The sequence below is a fragment of the Musa acuminata genome, chromosome BXJ1-11, assembly GCF_036884655.1.
Source record: "Musa acuminata AAA Group cultivar baxijiao chromosome BXJ1-11, Cavendish_Baxijiao_AAA, whole genome shotgun sequence".
Taxonomy (NCBI): domain Eukaryota; kingdom Viridiplantae; phylum Streptophyta; class Magnoliopsida; order Zingiberales; family Musaceae; genus Musa; species Musa acuminata.
Window position 1 is genome coordinate 1918421 of NC_088337.1, and position 20605 is coordinate 1939025.

Genomic DNA, 20605 nt, shown 5'->3' on the forward strand with positions numbered 1-20605 from the left:
TAAATGCTGTCCAAGCATTGAAATCTAAGAAATTTGCTCTAACCATGTTCCACAACCTATCTTCTACACCACTATAAAAAAAGAGAAAGGATTAATAAAACTATATTAGAAACAACAACATAGAAATTAGAGAATAGAAAAAAGTGGAAAGAAAAAATTCTAAAAATTATATTTCTAAGAGAATGAATATTAAATAATCAAAAGGGTAAAATCTCAGTAACATCATCATATGCTTGCTCAACAACAGCTCCACCTGTCTCATTAGACACTTCCATTCACGACAGCCCCAGTAGATTGACAATTTGTCATTTCGCTGGTGCTTCTGTCAATGGAATCATAACCAGCCATGTTCTGCGAGATACTAGCCATGTTTTCATCAGTGACAACACCTTCACTATGCCCAGCAGTAGCAGCATCAGCTTTGGCTTCATAAACCACACTAGTTGCAGCATCTTGTGAGATTGAATTTCGAACGTGAGTGTAGGCATTCCCATCATTGGTACCAGAACCATCTACCAAAGCATGAGCTGTAACAGCAGATGATACAGAATGAACAGGGTCTCCACCACTCAGAACACTTTCTGTATTCAAGAGGAACATGTTCTGAAGAAGTATATTCTGTACCAGTGGATTCTTGGTGGAATTTAGGTTGACTACCTTCCATCTTGCACCAACAACTAACCCACGTAGCTAAAGACAAGTCAGCTACACATGGATGCACACACGTGCAGAATAAAATCTAAATATTAGATCTTGTCAAACATAAATTAAAAGGCATTTAATCAACTTAATCCGTGACCTCTATAGAAAAACATCCAAATCAAGCAATAAGCCCATGGACAAACAATGCATCAAGACTTAAGTTGTGCATGAGTAAGCCTAACATAAAAGCACCCTCGAAAATGAAATAATATGACAATACTTCGGCAGAATATCATATGTCCTGTTAAAATTGGTAAAGAATTCAATGCTACGGCTATATTAGAATGAAAGTCTACCAATCGCTCAAGCTTACAATTCTTTGGATCAAACGCAACAATGCAAGAAACCAGGATTGCATACTGTCACGGCCTTAGCTAGAATTACCTAAGGCGTGAGGTACCCTTGCGGCCAAGACACGAACTTAGCTTGCGTTGCCTAAGTCGCGAGGCACCCTTGCGGCAAAGACGCGAACTTAGCTTGCGTTGCCTAAGTCGCGAGGCACCCTTTTGGCAAAGAAGCGAACTTAGCTTGCGTTGCCTAAGTCGCGAGGCACCCTTGTGGCAAAGACGCGAACTTAGCTTGCGTTACCTAAGTCGCGCTTCGCCCTTGCGATATTGCTCCGCAAAGATCAGTCCACTTGCAACCTCTCGCAGGTCCCGAAGGACCTGTAAAAGAGAAAGTTGATTAGTTCAAAAGAACGAGCGATGGACAAGTCCCGACGTCTCGCGGAAAGAGGGGAAGCTTTACAAGCAATTCAGCGAGCACCTTGCGTGCACAAGAGAAAAGAGGGAGAGGGGGAAAACAAGGACTTTAGAGGGTTGAACGAACAGCTGCAAGTCCACAAACAGCTGCTCATCGGGTGCCGGGCGCGACAACAAGTTCCCGTCAAGGTAACGTGCGAACTTGCGAAAGGTTGTTCAACGCCCGACACTATACCGAAGCCCCATCCAGCCCTGTGCCACCCGGGGGGTTCAAAGGGGCTGAGATGGCTGACGTTTTGGTGAGTGGAGGCGGGCTGCAGAAAACAGCCCACAGCACACAAAAACGGAGCTGTTTTGGGGCTGTTTTGCTCGGTTCGGTAAGCGGTCGCTTTGTAGCGCTGCAACTTGTTCGAACTTACATTTTTACAAGCAAAATGACTTAAAACCGAAGCAAAACAGGCTGCCAAGTAACTGTACATGTAGATGAGCGCGACGAACGGTTCATTGAACGGAGTTGTTGTGGGTGCGCGACGACCGTTCGTGACAATACGGTGACATAACAAAACCTTGCAATCTGGATCAGTTACCTACTCGAGATGTTTCCAGACAATTAACAGAATGACTAGAGTCAAAAAAGAGTAACAACAAGAATGTTCTATTGATCTTGAAAAGGCACTCTCCGAGAATGGATTCTTCATGTCATAGATTCTGTGGATTTCAGAATCCAAACCAAGATTCCCAACTATTCAGACTTGCACAACGATATATTAAAGAATCACAAGTTCAGCCCCCATCAAAAGAAAAAAATGAAGCAAAAATCTTAATAAGATAAATCCTAAATCTAACATGTAATTCCGGGCTTAAAATAAGGCATTCAAATGGGAACTCATCCAGAAGACAAGACCCTAATTCTAACCTAGCAAAGTATAATCAATGAAGATAGTACCTACTTGAGGTGGTTCCAGACAATTACAGAACGACTGAAGTCAAAAAAGAGTAACACCAAGAATGTTCTATTGATCTTGAAAAGGCACTCTCCGAGAATGGATTCTTCATGTCATAGATTCTATGGATTTTTCAGAATCCAAACCAACATTCCCAACTATTCAGACTTGCACAACGATATATTAAAGAATCACAAGTTCAGCCCCCATCAAAAGAAAAAAATGAAGCAAAAATCTTAATAAGATAAATCCTAAATCTAACATGTAATTTCGGGCTTAAAATAATACATTCAAATGGGAACTCATCCAGAAGACAAGACCCTAACCCTAACCTAGCAAAGAAAAATCAATGAAGATAGTACCTGAAAATGAAACTAGGGGTCGGAAAATACGAGGGTCACGGCAATAATGGAGGCGCAGCGGCAGCGATGGCGGTGGGGGCGACAAGGCGGTAACAGGACAGTGGAGCGCACGGGACGGAGATGGGAGGGGAAGAACAGTGTCCAGTGGAGAGGCTATTACGCTAGTTTCACCGGATCGCGGAGTCAGCAGCGTTACAGGATACATGTACATATATAATGACGCGTAAGGAGCCAACAGCTCTCCGCGCGAGTCGCAGGTGCAAACGATGAACTGGGCGCGGCGCCTATCACGCCACTTGAACCCAACCTGACCAACCGTCAAACTTTCTAACCCGTTCAACTCGCTGACAAGTTACGGGGCCCACCACTATTAGGCAAATCATCAGCAAGGTAGGTAATTACAACGCGTAGAAAAGATTATTACTCTCGAGTCAAGCTCCTGGCTCTGCATCAATCATTGTTCCGTTATAATCCGTGCTCTTGGGTAATGGAACCTACTAATCTGACGGATGAGATCGTATAGAAGGGAGATACCACGGATCGACGGTAAAGATCAATGAGCAGTCGCGTTGCTTCCAGGTCGCTGTCCTCGTGATAAGCGAAGCAAAGAGAACCAAAGAGAAATAGAAAGGCATTTGAAGCGCACGACGGCGTGGGAAGAGCACAGAAGAGAAAGACAAGGGCGAAAAGAGGAGAGACTAGGCGGCGAATTCCAGGCGCCTCTTTTTGAGATATTTTCTACCATTCTTTCCTCGATTCTACGATCGAATTCGAATCTGTAGTTTACCCTGTTGACGATCGATCTGTCGAGAGCGTTCGAATCTTGTTCTCTCTCTCTCTCTCTTCCGATCTAGGGTTTGTTTTTACGAGGCTCTATTGGAGGGTTAGGTTTTGGCGTTCGATCTCTTTGCATGCTCGTTGAGGGCGATAAAGGGCGACAATGACGTCTTTCTATCCTGGTCATGCCAATGCGACTCAGGTAACCCAATCGGATGCCTCAGGAGACGCGGTTTTCTTTTTTGCGTGTTTCTAATTTCAAGTACCCAAAATGTTCTGTTTTGCTGTGTTGTCGGTTTTAATTTATGTTTTTCTCGCGATGACTACAGGTAGGAACGTACTTTGTGTGTCAGTACTATCAGATTCTTCAACAGCAACCGGATTCCGTCCATCAGTTCTATACGAATCTGAGCTCCATGGTGCGATCTGATGGGGCTGCGACAGAGTCTGCTCAAGGGATGCTGGTAAATTATATTTACTCTGGATTTTCCTTTGTAACTAGATATAATTGTACTCTAATTGGTATATTTGACGATCAAAATTGTATACTTGGGCATGTCATCGATAACTAGAAGAAAGAAATAATGCCTTTAGTCCATCAGCTGTTGGTTTATTTCTTGAATGATCTGTATATTAATGACCTTATTATGTTCTTGTAATCTTTTGTGTGTAATTTAATGATTTTTCATTTCTTTTTTCTAAATGATAAAATGGTGGAATCTTAATGATTTGCTTTTCGTTGTCACAATTGCTTGAGATTTTATCTGGCAGGGCAGACATTGGATCAAAAGGCATCATACCCCTCTTTCCCCCCCCCCCCCCCCAACAAAAAAAAAGATAAATATTAGTGGTCGAATTTTGTGGGCTATATAAAATTGTTACATAATTTTTACAAGGTTTAATACAGTTTTGGCAATCAAGGTTTGAAATATCAGATCATACCAGTGAACCAACCATACCACACCTGTCCTATCATGTACCGGCATGTGTACCGACTCATACTGGTAATGTACCAATCAGCACATGTTGGAATGGTGATTTTTACTATATATCCTTATGGATCAAAACTTGTTCTCGATGATTTTTTCATTTTAGCCATTGCCTGCTATTTCCCATGTGCAATGGAAACACTATAACACCCACCACTTTTGTACTTACTCCAATGAAGCATTCTTAATGAGCGAGATAATTGCATTGAATCATCTGTCATATGGCAGCTTAACTCTTTTTCGCTAAGTCAAAGAAGGTGTCATAGAATGAGAATTTATGAAGTGATTTATCATGCAGAGATTATCAGGTTTCAAGATGCAAATTTTTGTATGTGAAGCTCATACCAAAATATAAAGAAAAAGTTGTTGGTTGAGTAGTATTTCTAAGGTATCTCCTACAGTAAGCAGATATTCAAATAATAATATACAATTACATATTTTCTTTTCAAATTTTCACACTTAAGTGAATTAGATAAATTCCTTGTAATTGTATACCAAACTTATGTAGAGAAACTCTTCTTGTGCTAAAAAGAGGATAGTCCTTAACTTACTTTCAGGATTATTTGACAGCAATCTTGAGTATCCCATTTTTATTGCATCCTCTTTCTTCAACAAAAATGGTAGGTTGTATATTTCAAACTTGCAACATAGCTAAGAAACTGAAGCATGAGACATTTAGCTTGATGCCTAGTCAACTGAGAAAGAAAATAGTTTCTTCCCAAAAGAGAAGTTTTCTGTTCTAGTTGTTACTGCAGAAGCGATAAGTTTTTTTTTTTTTCATTGAACAGTTTATTTGAGAGACTATTTCTTTTTCTTACTTATGTGTACCAAAATTTATTAGCTTAATATCTGGGATTTGTATTTCTTGTGCTTATAATATTGAGAAAAAATTATACTGCATTTCAGATAAATGGTTTGTCTTCTCTTATTATAAGTTTAATTCTATTTTTCTTAAAAGCAAACAGCTTCCCATATTTTCACTAATTATTTGTGGATGTCAAGAATTATGAAAATTCCATAGAAAGGTTATTTTTTACATGCATGTTTCTTGTTTAATAATAGATTAAGAGTATAAGAATATTTTACAAGATGAGAGAATTGCCCATTTTCATCATGGGTGTTAAAATGTTCAAGTTGCATAAATAACCATTTGATCATAAGAGCAAGAATGTACTGTCAAAAGTTTCATGCATTGGGCCAACTTGTCTTCCTGAGAGTTAGGATTTATATGCTTTTAACTATTTACTCTTCTTCAGTCTTTGCTGATCCATGTTGATGATTAATATCTTCTAAACATTGCAGCAAATTCACAATCTTGTCATGTGCTTAAACTTTAATGGGATTGAAATCAAAACAGCCCATTTTTTGGAATCTTGGAATGGAGGCGTGTTGGTGATGGTTTCTGGATATGTGCAGCTGAAAGAATATATTATCAGGAGAAAATTTGTGCAGACATTTTTCCTTGCTCCTCAAGAGAAAGGGTACTTTGTTCTTAATGACATCTTTCATTTTCTTGAGGAGGAACATGTACATCAGCTCCCGGAGTCTGTGTTGGTTCATGGTGACTTTGAGACCAAACAAGATGCAACCAACTCTTTGCCAGAGCCAGGTAGTATGCACTTTGGGATTCAACTTCAGTAATATGCTTCCATTTTTTTTCAGTAGTTTGAAGTTGTGAATTTTTTTTTTCTTTTAACTTGAAGATTTAGACTAGTTTGCAAATTATCCATCTTCTCTGAGGCTATGTTATGGGCCAATGTGGAATACTTGATTATAAATCATATTCTTTAAAGACCAGAATCAGCAACAGAGACATCTTTACATGAATTTGTTTTTGTTTTCTTTTGATATCTGAAAAACTACATTCATGATATGCAGTTGTCTGGTTTCCTTTTTGTGTGGATTTATTGATGTGTTTGTGCAGGAACTTCCACTTAAGTAGTATGATAGTCACATCTCATTTGGTTGAAGGAATATATAATAATCATCCATCACATATGTAACTATGTTTTTGTTCAATTTTTTAAGTTCTTAGTAGCCTAACCTGATACCTGAGTTTTTTTGTTATATATTTTTTCCTTTTAGTTAGGATATCAATGAGAAAATTACACTCTCTCAGCAGATGTAATAAGTTTGTTTTTTTTAAGGATCAATGTTATTAAGTTTCTAAATTCACAAAATCATTTTATCAAGGACATCAATAGATTTCTTTTTCATTTTGTTGTTCTTGGTCTTGGCTCATATATTTGACTTGTGATCAATTTTGCAGTTTCTGGCTACACAGTAGCAGAACAAATTCAGGCTGAGAATTTTGTGTCTCCGGTTGATGCAGAAGAAAATGACTCAAGTGATAATAATACCATTGATGAAGTGCCACAGGAATTTCCTGTTTGTGATGAAAGAGAAGATGAAACTCCTCCAGAAGAGCGTACTATGACACATCCAAATGCAATAAACAACTTAAGGGACCTATCTCCTACTGCAGAAGAACCAGTAGCAGAAGCAGGGAGGCAAACTTATGCTTCCATTGTATGTTATACTACTACCTTTCAATATGTAGTTGTATCTTGTTCCTTTTCAGGCTAATCTGTTTGACCTCAGCTCCAAGCTAAGGGACAAGCTGGACCTCACCCTACGTCTTTAACCAAGAACTCTCTGGTGGCTCCAGACAGGCATCACAAACCACCACCAACCACCCAACAATTGCGATCTGCCCTGGTAACAGAGAAGTCTAGCTCAATGTCAGTTGATGAAGCTCTACTAGTTGAGGATGAAGGTTTCTATCTATATCAAAGTAACTGATTCTGTGTCTCTCATATTCATTGTGTATTTCCAAAGACTGGGGAAAAACTATTTGACATCTTGAAAGGAGAAATCACATTTTTGATAGGATAGCTGGTTGTTTAGTAAATTACTACAATATGTTGAACATATTAAGCACCAAAACTAGTAACATGAGATTTTTCAAATGCTCTACAGTCTAGTAATGTTTTGAGTTTCCTCGTACATTGGTGTTTTTTTCGCTTTCAGTGAACCTTTTCCGTCAATATCAAGATTCAGACCATATTCCAAATCAATATTCAGATTTGCTTGTTTGTTTTCCGTTTAATAATATTTAACGCTTACTGCTTTTAGCTTTTAATACCTTTTTTGGAAAATGTAATTCCTTATGATCAATCCTTATTCTTTTAGCTTCATTCAATATATTGACGTATCTAATCTTGACCTTCTTTGTGCCAGGGGAAGAAAGATCAGTCTATGTCGGAAATCTTCCATCATCCATTTCAACTTCCGACCTTGAGCTGGAGTTTAAAAACTTTGGGAGACTTAAACCAGATGGTGTTTCCATTAGGAGCCGCAAGGTGACTTTGCTGCATCTTTTGGCCTTTTTTCCTTTTCTTAAATAATTGCTTTAATCTCTTGATCTACAGGAGGCTGGTGTCTTTTATGCTTTCATCGAGTATGAAGATGCCACTGGAGTACAGAATGCACTTAAGGTAGGCTGACTTCAGGAGATATGTCAACTTATTATTTCTAATGCGGTCTTAACTCAGTACCAAATAACTTCGGGCTGAAAGCTGGAATTCTGTAATTTTCTCCAAGTGCTACAATTGATGGGACACTTCAAATTCATAATTGAAAATCCATTTTATATTAATTTTCAGTCTGAAGGATTTCTTTCTATTCTATATTGAGAAAACTACTTAAATGTAACAATGTGCATGTAGCTCACAAAGATCCCCTCTCTCTCTCTCTCTCTCTCTCTCTCTCTCTCGTGTTTTATCCTGTAGATCTCGTTCTTTTCTATGCTCTGAATTATTGTATTCCTCCAGGCATCTCCAATACAGTTAAATGGGCGACTGATTCATGTTGAGGAGAGAAGACCAAACGGGGGTGCTTCAAGAGGAAGTAAGCAATGTGATACTTGATAGTCTTATATTTTTTAATATTTACATATTATGCAAGTCTTCTATGCATCTATGCAAATATTTTATTGGAGTACTTTGTTGATTAAAGACAATATAGCATTGTTGATTTTGAAGGATGGAAATCATTATTAAGCAAAGAACTTAAATGCAATTAATTTCTTTGTGATTTGCAGTTTTATCTGCACTATGATATTTCATCCCATTGCATATCTTGCATTGGAGTTGGAAGTTTTGAACTATGTACTTGAACAGTTTTGTGACTCAAAAGCCTATCTTTATTATTGCAGAGTAATATCTTCCATTTATATTCTATTTTGAGTAGATAAGATATTGCTTGCAAATGCTCAAACTTGAAGAAAAATAACTTCAGGACTTAACCTTACCACAGAAGTCCAACATATACTATGCAGGAATCACTTCTAAAATTTCTAATTACTGAACAAAGCTTGACCCATCCATTTTCTGCAATATCCTTTTCTTTTTTGTAGAGTAAATATGGCTAGTCATACTAGGATTAGTATATAAGTTTACTTGCATATATCCCTTCTCCATGTTGTTGTCTTCATTTGTGCTGTCTAGTTTTTTTGTCTCCTAGCTGTGGATACTGTTGTTATGCTTTGAAACCTGTTGTTGGAACTGTAAAATGTATAGTTGGAGATATGGATAGAACCATGGAACCCAACTCAATCATAGTTTTCATGAGTGAAGAACTTTTCTCCTTCATTCTCTTAATTGATTTTTGAATTGGCTAAGCTAATGGAAGAGCCAAAAACTCTGATGCATGGCACAGTAATGTTGCCAGTTCAATTTTTTGGTGCTGGTTAGTACGTTTAGTCCTTATCTAATATTGACTTTGAAGAGATTAAAATCACAGCTGAAAGAGAGTGTCAGAGTGGCCTCGAATCATGATGCTAAGTTTTGATTAGATTTGATTTTTTTATCTGAGTATCTTTATTTCAATATTAATCTAAGAGACGAGCATCTTTGTTATATGAGACAATTTAGTTGCCTTCAGAGTGGTGGGTATAATTCTTACCATATTTTTTTTGTTTGCAAAGCATAAGTTATAAAATTGAGATTCGATCCCATAACCTTACTATCAATAATCAAATTCTACCGAATAAACTAGCTTTCATACTGGAAAAGATATGTTGGATGTGGTTTCGAACCTTAACCTTTGGAAAGTAGATTAGTATACTGTCTCCAAATTAATATTTTAAGTATAAATTTATCATATGAAGTCTTGAACCATTAACTTTTTAAAGTGGGCATCCTGATCAGACTAATGAGATTTTGAACCTTAACCTTTGGTAAGAAGGTCCGGTGCATCACCATCAAACTAATGTTCTATGTATAATTATAATGATGGGAATTCTCATTCTAAAAAGATGTAAATGTGTTAGGTCCAAAGGTTACGACAGAAATGTATAGTTTGAGAATTGCTAGAAGTGAACGAAGGATGAGAATTCTCAAAGCAACTTTGTTACAAAACTAAAGATTGGATATAGCTTGTTGTGACTTCACTACTTTGACATTTATCTTCTTTTGTATAAATTCTTTGTTTGGTCTTTAGCATATATTTACCATTAATAATTGTATGTTTGTTTATGTTTAATCAAATGCTATATGAATATGGAATCATGTATGTGGCTGCATATGCTTCCATATATTGTTTATGCTGTAGCACGTTGAGCCTTCATTCCATGACTATTAAATTATTGATATTTTGAGATGAGAATTATGTTTTTTGACCATAGGCCTTTTTTTTATTTACTGCACTCTATTCTCCTAGTATCCCTCCTACATTGCCTTCATGTGCAAATATTCTGCTCTGATGTGGAAATTGGTCCAGCAAGTGACTCCTCTAAACCTAGATCACTTGGAGACTATTGTAATTTATGTAATGTAGATTCTAGATAGCAATCGTGTTGTCCATTTTCATATAGTGTACCTACAATAGCAGCAGTTTTCTCTCTATTTTTTGTCTGAATGATCTGCCAGGTCCATATAAAGATTGGCTGACGAGCTACCAGGGAAAACTAGGTGAGGTGTTGTTTAGGGTCCTAGGCAACATAGTTTCACTTAACGGGCCATCATTCTTTCAGTCATATTAAACCTTAGTTTCAGTGACTGGAGGTCTGTCAAGACTTGACCTTTTTGTGTTTTTGCATTGGCCTAATACGTTTAGGGTTTTTAGAATGACATTTTTATTTTGATTCGTCTTCATTCCCTTATGTTAAATACTGCACCTTATCTGTTTTCTGATGTTCTTTTGCGTACCTCATGTTGATGAAACTCTATCCTCGACTTATATCCTGTGGTCCTCGCATGTATATGTGCGGCAGCATTTATGGACTTCTTTGTTGCCAATTTTTATAATCAATCATGATAATTTCTTTTGTTTGCCAGAAATCTACTCTAGTTGGTAAACAAGATGTCACTGCTCTCTTGTTTTCTGCAGGAAGGAGCCGAGGAAGAGGTGGATATCAGTCTGAAGTTCCACGGGGACGTTTTGGTGGTCGAAGTTTTGGCAGGGTTGTGGCACAAGAAATCGGTTATAAGGATTATAACAGTCGCCTGAGAGGAAATGGAAACCTCCAGCGAGGTCCACGCCAACAACGGGGCATCTTGGGGAGTCAAGCTCCAAGAAATGGGCACAACCCAGCAGAAGCTTTGTTTTAGATATCTATTATGTTAATGCATGCATATATTGCGGCCAGCTTCTGCCAAGAGCTGCAATAAAGTTATTCTTCTCTCTTTATAGAGTGTCAATTTTGTGTTAGCATTTTATTAGCGGGTATTCAGAAGCAGCCCAATGTTTATTTTCGCTTTTAGTCTTTTGACTCTTTATATTTTGTATCTGCTGGGTGGCTTATGTAGTTTCTTTGGTATATTCCTGATCTCTCTATCAACTTGTTGCTCGTAGGTAAACTGGCTTATGATGTGGGTCGAGCAATCCAGGGCACGGGTTGGCGTCCCATACCCACATTTCAAGCAGGACGGAGAACGCAGGTATAGTTGAAAGATGTCCAAAGGATAAATTAGTTTGATTGAAAAAGATTAGCTTCTGAGATGTTTCCCGATCTATTCATCGAGGCTTACGGGAAATCTTGTATTGCCTGTGATGATGCTAGGACGGTTAATACTTATCTGTTGCGCTATCGGATGGCCGTGTTTAATTTGAGGAGTTGAATCGAAGCCACGGGCGCGCGTCGCAGAGATTTATGCCCCTATCCGGTCCCCCACTGTTCACGGCCACGTCCACCACGCCCCATCGTCTCCAAATCTCCATTGTCAGTCTTAAAGGTTAAAGGTGGAGAACGTAAAATCCATCCAAAGCGCGACACACTGTCGAAAGAAAAAGTCCCCAACGCACTTCCTTCCGGGCTCCCTGTCGAAAGAAAAGAGTCCCCAAATCAAAGTTGTAAAGGTGAAATGGGATCCCACTGTGTCTTTCCCCGCTCCCACCGCAGGGTGACCCAGAAGAGCTAGAAGGGGATTAGAATAAGAACCCGCAAAAGAAGAAAAGTAGGGGATAGAGAGAGAGAGAGAGAGAGAGTAAACCCTAGTCGATGGGCATCTCTAGAGCCCAACACCACCACCGCCACCGCCACTCTTCCTCTCCTCCCCGAATCTCCAGAACCCCATTCCTACTCGTTACCATAACCTTAACGATTCTCCTCCCCGCCGTGGCGGGTGACCTCTGCACCCTGGTCTATAAGGGCTGCGCCAACCAGACCCTCTCCGGCAGCGGGGCAGCCTACATGCAACCCCTCGCCGCCCTTTCCTCCGCACTCACCGCGCGAGCTGCCGCTGCCAAGTTCTACAAAACCACCACCTCCTCGGCCGTCGGCGGCCAGCCCCTCTTCGGTCTCTTTCAATGCCGCGGAGACCTCTCCCCCTCCGACTGCTCCGCCTGCGTCGGCTGCGTGCTCCCCATGTGGACGTCCCTCTGTGGCCCCGCTGCCGCTGCCCGTGTCCAGCTTAACGGGTGCTACGCCCTGTACCAGGTTTCCGGCTTCCCGCAGGTCTCCGGCACCCAGATGCTCTACAAGGCATGCGGCTCCGGCGGCGGCGGTGGCGGCTTCGAGGTGAAGCGCGACACGGCCTTCGCCCAGCTCCAGAGCGGCGTCGCCGGCGGCCAGGGGTTCTACGCCACCAGCTACGCCTCCGTCTACGCCATGGCGCAGTGCGAGGGCGACCTTTCCGCCGGCGACTGCAGCGAGTGCATCGCCCAGGCGGTCCAAAAGTCTGAAGTGGAATGCGGCGGCGCCGCCTCCGGCCAAGTCTACCTCGACAAATGCTACATCAGCTACAGCTATTACGCCAATGGCGTTCCCCACGGAGGCGGCGGAGGAGGCGGAGTCGGCGGCGGCGGCGGCGGTGGCGGAGAGGGTAAATGCTGCCTTCATTCCCTTGCATTTCTTTTGTTTGATTTGTGGTTAAAAGCTGCTTTCTTTATTCCCTTTGGATTTGGTTATTATATGATTCCAAGCTTAGCTTTTCTTGTAAAGCTTGTAATGGATTCAACGTCACATTCCATTCGACTACTTTCTTACTGCATTCTTTCCATTTTTCATCTTATATTTGGATAAACTTGGAGAATATTTACTATTCTACTCTTGTGGTGTTAAGAAGTTGCTTACATATTTTATTCTTTGTTCTTTTCCTTTTTACGAGATAAAGAGGTAGAAATGCCTTTTTTTTGTAAAAGCATTCACTTCTTAGTCTTAATACTTTCTTTTCTCATCTATCATAGACATGGTAATTAATCGAATGGTGTTGGGTATCAATCAGGGCAAACAGAGAAAACAGTGGCCATAGTGGTGGGAGGGGCAGCAGGGGTTGGATTCTTGGTGATCTGCTTGCTGTTTGCCAGGAGTGTAATGAAGAAGAAGGATGGCAAGTGTCTCTGAGAAGAGAGAGATTGGTTCTTTTGCTTCTTGGGTTGCTTGCTTCATGCGTGTCAGTGACATAACTTCTCTGGTCTGTTGAATTGATTGCAGATTTTTGAGGACTGGTGGTGGCAGGAAAGCAACAGAGGAGTAATTGTTGGGAATTTGGCTATGGAGAGGGAAAGATGTCCTTGTGAAACATTGGACTTCAGGGACAGGAGGGATGGAGTGGATGTTTGTCCCTTTGGTAAGAGTTGATGGAATGCTGAAGAGGCCCGCCCTCCCTTTGGCTGTTTCCTTTCTTCGCATGGGTGTCATCCACCATGTGAGTGAGAGAATAATGTGTCGGATCCGATCTGCGCTGACTCCCTGTAAGGAGATGCTCTTTGTTTCATCATCATCATTATGTACATCTGCCTCTGGGCTGGGAGGGATGTAACCCTATACAGATTCAAGGGAATATTCTCGACAGAAAACATAGGCTGGATAACCTTCAGTTCTTCGGTTCTCTCCCACTGCTTGTTTGCTCGGTCCCAGAGAGATGGGCCTTTGTGTGCTCTGTTTACTGGAGATCAGTGACTATTATATATGCTCTTTTGGAACTTGAACTGCACCGTCTAGGTAAGTCACTTTGCATGAGTTTTAACTTCTTAAATTGTAGATTGATGATTGCAATTAGACGATGCCAGCATGTGGATTCCTGCACTATTTATGTTTTGTTTGATATGTTTGCAATTAGTTGATGAAGTCGATGATCGATGAATGAAGAGAGAAGAGTGAATTAAGAAGCTAATTATAGATTATCTCTGTAATTAGTTATTCTTAGTATTTCGTTTCTTATACTTTTAAAAATTATATTGAGATTTTTATATTTATGAAAGTGATAAATTTAGTCTAATGTTTTTTCACGTTGTCGATTTTGTTGACGAAAATATTACATATACTCAATGGTAAATCAAAGGTAAAGTCCACATATGTTTAGTGATAAACCTTGTAGTATTTTTGTTAGCAGAATTGACGAAGGAAAAATGAGATTAAATGTTTTACTTTATAAGAATTGAGATGTTAAAATAATTAATTATATAAAATAATTTATAGTTAATCTTAATTAAATTATAGTGTGGAAAAAAATGTCGAATGACAATGTGTTTAGGATAATATTCAAATCCGACCTAGGAACTATATTAAAAAAGAAATAATTTTATCCATTTTTAACGGGACAATATAAATGTAATAATTGATTTGTTGTTGTGCAAATGACTTGCGGAATACATTGTTGTTATTATTATGACTAAAATGATCAATTTGTTCGTGCAGCCGCTTGTGTGCATTAATTTTTTATGTGGAAGCATAAAATCTGTAATATATTATATTAAATATAAAAATAATTAGATTTATAATATATTATATTAAATATGAAAAATATTTTTATATTATAATTAAAATTAAATATAATTAGATTTAGTTTTATGATGTGGACATGATGTTATTTGAAAAAGATATATCTGTTTTGATCTTCAATCCCTAGATGTTTTGTTTATTTATAGACGAGAATAAAGGATTTAGGATAAATAATTAAGATAGTTCGAAATTCTAATTTAAATATATTTTTTTTTCTATCGACTAATATATATCAGAATCTAATTAGTTATATTATATATATCTTATCATGTTATAAACAATCACAAAATCTAACAATATGTTCTCTCAAAAGCTTTTACCTCTTTTCTATAAATCGAAACAATTCAAAAGCATTAATGTTTCTTAATATAAATTAATTTACTATCTTATTAATCTGTATAATTTGCACTTAACATCGTAGAGGTAGGTAAGATTGTGAATGCAACCATGAGATCAAACATATGAGGAGACTCTTATCTCCTCATGAAAAATTAAAAGACTAATTTAGCTTAGATTCACAAATTAATTAAAAGTTGTAAATAATTCTACTTGCGTCATGTTAATAATTTTGTGAGACACACAATAATTTGTTGGGTTCATTCCAAGAACGGATGCATGCACACATCTTATGGTAGATTTAGCACCCCACTATTTCTCTATTTAATCAATACTAAGTTTAAATCTCGTATTTATTATTTATTTTTTTAAAAATAAAATAAATAAATAAGTAGATTATCAAAACAAAAAAAAAAGAAGTCGATTTCGGATTCGGATCTGAAATGATAAATTTGGGCATGCCGCGGTTCCCAGTCAAGATTGCTCTCTGTTTCCATTCGTGCATGCCACCGCGTAAGCTAACCAACCAACGTCAATAACAAAGGAAACGAATACGTCCGTTTCGTAGGCGTATTTTGGGAAACACGCCGTCTCGTGCCGTTCACCGTTTCCGTCCCCATTTTCCGTTCCGTTCTATACGACACGCCTTGCATTTATGTACCCACCATCCGAGCGGCCGAGGGACGGACCGTAGCATCGACGGACGCCACCTCTCTTGCTGCCGCGTCCTCGAAGTTCGTATCGACTCCCGATCTACGGTTAGGGTTGAAGCTCCGATCCCGAGATTCCCCCTTGGCACTGCCACCGGCCGCGATGATCTCATGGAAAGACAAGGTGGCCGCGAAGCTCTCCCGGCTCCTTGCCGACTCCCCCTCGTCTCCTTCCTCTGCATCCGCAGATTATTCCCCGGTCGCCTCGTCGGAGCCTGAGGTAGTTCCGCTCGATCTCGCCCTCTCGTTTTCTTGATTTCCGGTTCCTCGAAGCGATTAGATCTGTTCTTGTTAAGGTTCGATGCTCTCGTCGTACCCTTTTGTGGGTGTATCCGATCGGATCTGTTCTTGTTGGAGTCCGATTGCACATTCCGTTGGAGTCCCATTTGGTGTGTGTTTATTCTTGTAGCGCTAGTTTCTTGATCTGTTTCGTACGCCGCCCCTTGTTTGCTGGGATCAATTTCTTGGAAGTTTGATTGGATGGATCGTCCTTAAAAGATACCGTGAACTACAGATCTGAATTTTCTTGAACTTTCTTGGTCGGGATTTTAACATGCTACGACATTGCATCATCTAAATGCGTTGAAATCATGTCTCTCTCTCTCTCTCTCTTTTGTAGGAAATGTTTTCACAACAATATGTGTCTCCAAAGAAATTTTCTCACTCTTCACAAGGTTTATCGTTTCCGAACTCAACAAGTTGTGCTGTTGATGCGAATGCGCAAAACTCACCTGCAAATTGGCGGCGTGGTGTAAATTTTTCTTCACATAGCTCACTTCCAAGAAGATGGAAAACCAAATGTCTTGCGCAGAAAGATAGATCATCTGATTGTAACGAGGAAAGTGGAACGGGATTTGAGAGTGAAGAATTGCCTGAGAGTACAAAGGAAAACATGGATCATTTCCCGAAAAGGCTTGTCAATGTTTCTCGCGTTCTTGATGAAACCTCCATCACACATGACCCCAGCGAATATCTTTCTTATCTTACAGAGAAGTCTACGTTTATGTCTGCTGATCTTTTTGAGTTTTTCCAGTCATGTTTGCCTAATATAGTGAAAGGATGCCAATGGGTTCTCTTGTATAGGTAAGATATTATCAATCCTATTGTTGCCGAGAGGCTATATGATAGTCTTATTGGTTGTGATATATGATTGCTTTCTCCATTGAAGGGCAGCACATGGAAACATGGGATATCGCTTCGAACACTTCTTCGTAACAGTGTGAACCAGCCAGGGCCATATCTATTAGTAAGTTGTACTTGTCTGCTCTCAGTCTTTGATTGTCACTCATCCTTGTATGATATTGCAACCATTCATCTATTTCACCTTTGAAGAATAGTTTTTTGTGATGGTTTTCTTTTTTACTTGCTAGATTGTTGGAGATATGCAAGGTGCTGTATTTGGTGGCCTTTTGGATAGTCCTTTGAAGCCTACAGCTAAAAGAAATTACCAAGTAACACTCTACAAACTCATCACAACAATGTGCATCTTATTGTAAATTTGTTCTATAATTCTGTAACCTTCATTGTTTCTCGAGTTTGATTAAGATCACAATGTTAGTGAGCAGGGAACAAGTCAAACGTTTGTATTCACTACAACTTATGGGGAACCAAGGCTCTTTAGAGCAACAGGTAATTAATTTCATTGTTTCACTTGTATATGATTGCATACCTCCTCAGTAAATGTTTAACACAATCATTTATCTTTGCCAAACTGTTCTTAAGACCATGATATAAGGACCATTGTTGTTGTATCAGATGATGCTAGTAGGATTTATCAGAATCTGGTAAATGTGTTTTTGTAAGAAATGGCAATGTTATATGACGGGAGTGGCATATAGGTCAGTTATAATTTACAAATCTGTCTAGTCTTTACTAATCATATTTAATTAAGTGTTAGCAATAAAGAAAGATCTAAACCTTCATATTCTGTTCTTCTGTTGACCAACACATGAAATTTTGCAATTTGATTTACTTGCAATGGTATTCAATTCTACCAATATCAGAGCTGGCAATTTTTTGGACCCAATTGGTGAGTTGATCCTGGATGTTTGTCATTATTCTTTTCATCCCTTCCTAGCAGGAAAGGCCTGTCTTACTGCCGACAGTTTAGACCATGAACAGCATGATATAATTTGGGGCTATTTACATGCTTTTGAAATGGAACAAGGACAACTGAGGCACAAGAGGGTCAAACTCAATCCGCTATAGTTCTGTCGGATGAATTTCTTCTCACTTATGAGGATCTGGATTATTTTTAGCTTTTAACAGAACTTCTGTTCAACTTATAGGTCTGTCTAATTTAGTAGAGACTGTTCAATTTGTAAAATCCAAAGTCCTAATTGGTTTACTTGTTATCTAGTAGCCAATTGGAGCTATGTCTGAAGAGTTCTTCGGTAGCAATGCAATCTTGAGAAAGTTTGGTCCATAAGCCTCTGAAATTAGCAAAAAGGCAAATTGTATGTAGTAATGAAATTATGAAGTTTGTCAGAAGCCACGCTACATCTATCAGCAGATGTGATAATTTTTACTGAACCAACCTTGTAGATATGTTCAGGTACAAACCCTTGGATGCTGCACTAAGATCATGGATTTCAAAAATGTTGTGTTTGACTAGAAGTTACTGGTTGGAAAATTGAATTTCAATTGGAGTAGAAGGGCATTGGTTTGTGAAGAAACATCTATTTTGTTGACCATGTGGTGTGATAATCTTGAGTGCTTCTTCAGCAGTCACCATGTTATTGTAGAAATGTCCAATCTATTTTGAATTATTATGTCTGCTTTGGAGTAAAGAATTACTTGCTCACATAAGTGCATTATAGAATATTTTTTTTGTTACCTTATATAAGTGCATCAAAGACGGTTCGGTATGATTCAATTTTATGCCCAGAATCAAGGATAGAAAAGCTTAAGAATACAATTTTTCGTTCCACATGTAGTTTATGGATAGAGGAAAAAATGTCCAAGATATGGATCGCTAATTCTAATGTATTCTGGTCATGTATTCCTCTGGTTATTCTTGATCAGAAATTTTATAATTAAAGCACACCGTTTGCCCATTCTTTTACTATATATATATATATATATATGATCCTGATGCTATTTTATTGTGGTTGCTGATCGAGTTACTTTTAGGATTGCAACATCTAGGTTATTTTGTGCATCAATGTGTAATAATTATTGGCCTAGTGCTGACAGCTTTGTTTTATACACATGATCAGATTTGACAGTCTTTATGATATCTAATTATTTATACTTCCTGGAACTTATATTGAATAACATCATGGTTTATGACCTCTTAAATTTTGGATGGTTTCTGCTTTAGAAATTATATTGTAAGATACTTGACATCAAATAGTGTGGAACAACGTACAAAGTGGAATATGCATATTTTGATAAAGATGAACTGAAGCAAGTATACAATCTTGGGCCATTGCTTGCAGGCACAAATAGGTTCTACTACTTGTGCTTGGATGATATGCTAGCATTTGGTGGGGGTGGGCATTTTGCATTATCTCTTGATGAAGATTTGTAAGTAATGTGCATTCAGCTTCTATTTCGTAAATACTGAATCTTCGGTTCATGTTTTGATGTATAATAATACCTCCTCAGATGAACAAACTTTTTGGAATAACTATTGCCTTTACATTTTTTGTTGAAAAGGTTACATGGAACTAGTGGCCCATGTGAAACATTTGGAAGCCTATGCTTGGCTCATACTCCAGAATTTGAATTGAAGAATGTTGAGGTAAATATTTAACAACCTGTAATCTAGTTTGATGTCTTAACACCTACCTGTACATTGGTTTTGCTATTTGCCTTTACCTTCTATTCATCCGAGCACCCAGCTTCTGCCAGTTCATTGTATAATATGCATGCAAATTTTTAGCATTTTGGCCATGTTAGATATTACTTCAAGGCTATGCATGCAAACTAAAGAAGAAATTAAGAAGTCAAGAGGGAGTTAAAAGAAGGGTAAAATGAGAGAAAGTAGAGGGAAAGCTGGGAGACAACAAATAATAGAAATAGAAGACACTATGAGATGGCACACTATTCTTATGATCATTATGATGATTAAAAATGACCCTTATTGCCACCAGGTAACATATCTCGTGGCAATAGAACTTGACTAGCTGCTTGAAATTTGATGGCCGAGCCAAAGAAAGAATAATAATCTTATTATTGGTCTCTTACTCCCAGAATGAGTTCTTTTATGCTAATTGAATATATTAATCTCTTTTATCTCTGTGTTCATTATAATTGCATACGAGCTAACTCAAATTCTAGTCTTCAGCATTATTTTTTGTGTTTTTTCTTTAGATTGACTACTTTAAGAAATGTTGTCTTAATATCTTATTATCACGTTGCTACAGTTGTGGAGTTTTGCGCATTCATCTCATTATCTCGCCTAAATGGGGGTGAAGACGCCAGTACTAATTATTTATTCCTATTCTTTTATTAAGATGGGTTGCATTACAGCATTATTTATTGTCCCGACACACATCATATGTTGTATTATTACCTTGATTAGTTTGTTCTATTTGAAATTTATCCATCTCGTGTCTCCCTAAACATAGAACCTGACGGGAGCCTCGTCCGTTTGTTCTCTATTATACCCTTTGCTACGTTTGCTTGCTGTGACTGTACTGTTTGATGCACGTTACCCGAGGCTTTCGCTGATGGCCAGCAGAGTGCAGCCATTCCATGTCATACTTCACCCTAAGAGCAGCCGATAGACACACAAGGCGATCCTAGGATTTTGGAAGTATCAAATTTGAATGTCCGTTCATAAGGCGATCTCATCCAAATCGCTGCGTTTAAACGAGGATCCAACAAATTAATTTAGCGACCATAGGTCTAAC

General features: G+C 38.7%; 3 protein-coding genes across 7 annotated transcripts; all 3 read left to right on the top strand.

Annotated features, from left to right (window-relative positions):
- The first annotated feature begins 3334 nt into the window (after positions 1-3334).
- LOC135584946 (nuclear transport factor 2-like) lies at positions 3335-11406 on the top strand. 5 transcript variants are annotated; one of them, XR_010481042.1, is made up of 10 exons: positions 3335-3688; positions 3816-3950; positions 5778-6084; positions 6745-7004; positions 7077-7269; positions 7716-7837; positions 7907-7972; positions 8309-8384; positions 10866-11147; positions 11331-11406. XR_010481042.1 is itself a non-coding variant. In XM_065088974.1 (9 exons), the coding sequence occupies exons 1-9, from the start codon at positions 3650-3652 to the stop codon at positions 11084-11086; spliced, it is 1419 nt and encodes a 472-aa protein (XP_064945046.1). In that variant the 5' UTR covers positions 3335-3649; the 3' UTR covers positions 11087-11254. The 5 variants fall into 5 exon arrangements, 4 of the variants coding, with proteins under 4 accessions (XP_064945046.1, XP_064945047.1, XP_064945048.1 ...); XM_065088974.1 differs by lacking the exon at positions 11331-11406 and having other exon boundaries at positions 10866-11254; XM_065088975.1 differs by lacking the exon at positions 11331-11406 and having other exon boundaries at positions 7077-7251; positions 10866-11254.
- A 432-nt stretch (positions 11407-11838) lies between these two features.
- Positions 11839-13798, top strand: LOC135596810 (plasmodesmata-located protein 2-like). Its single transcript, XM_065088978.1, has 3 exons — positions 11839-12799; positions 13202-13306; positions 13411-13798. The coding sequence occupies exons 1-3, from the start codon at positions 11977-11979 to the stop codon at positions 13416-13418; spliced, it is 936 nt and encodes a 311-aa protein (XP_064945050.1). The 5' UTR covers positions 11839-11976; the 3' UTR covers positions 13419-13798.
- A 1874-nt stretch (positions 13799-15672) lies between these two features.
- On the top strand, positions 15673-20298 carry LOC135596811 (uncharacterized). The gene is made up of 8 exons (XM_065088979.1): positions 15673-15966; positions 16366-16829; positions 16920-16992; positions 17117-17197; positions 17312-17375; positions 19187-19274; positions 19407-19491; positions 20117-20298. Exons 1-8 carry the CDS (start codon positions 15850-15852, stop codon positions 20153-20155), a joined length of 1011 nt encoding a protein of 336 aa, XP_064945051.1. The 5' UTR covers positions 15673-15849; the 3' UTR covers positions 20156-20298.
- The last annotated feature ends 307 nt before the right edge of the window (positions 20299-20605 follow it).

Coding starts and splice junctions, on each gene's coding strand:
- LOC135596811 (XM_065088979.1), top strand. CDS start 15,850: ATGATCTCATGGAAAGACAAGGTGGCCGCGAAGCTCTCCCGGCTCCTT. Junction 15,967..16,365: donor TCGCCTCGTCGGAGCCTGAG/GTAGTTCCGCTC, acceptor TCTCTTTTGTAG/GAAATGTTTTCACAACAATA. Junction 16,993..17,116: donor AGCCAGGGCCATATCTATTA/GTAAGTTGTACT, acceptor TTTACTTGCTAG/ATTGTTGGAGATATGCAAGG.
- LOC135596810 (XM_065088978.1), top strand. CDS start 11,977: ATGGGCATCTCTAGAGCCCAACACCACCACCGCCACCGCCACTCTTCC. Junction 12,800..13,201: donor CGGCGGCGGTGGCGGAGAGG/GTAAATGCTGCC, acceptor GGTATCAATCAG/GGCAAACAGAGAAAACAGTG.
- LOC135584946 (XM_065088974.1), top strand. CDS start 3,650: ATGACGTCTTTCTATCCTGGTCATGCCAATGCGACTCAG. Junction 7,973..8,308: donor GAGTACAGAATGCACTTAAG/GTAGGCTGACTT, acceptor GTATTCCTCCAG/GCATCTCCAATACAGTTAAA. Junction 8,385..10,865: donor CGGGGGTGCTTCAAGAGGAA/GTAAGCAATGTG, acceptor TGTTTTCTGCAG/GAAGGAGCCGAGGAAGAGGT.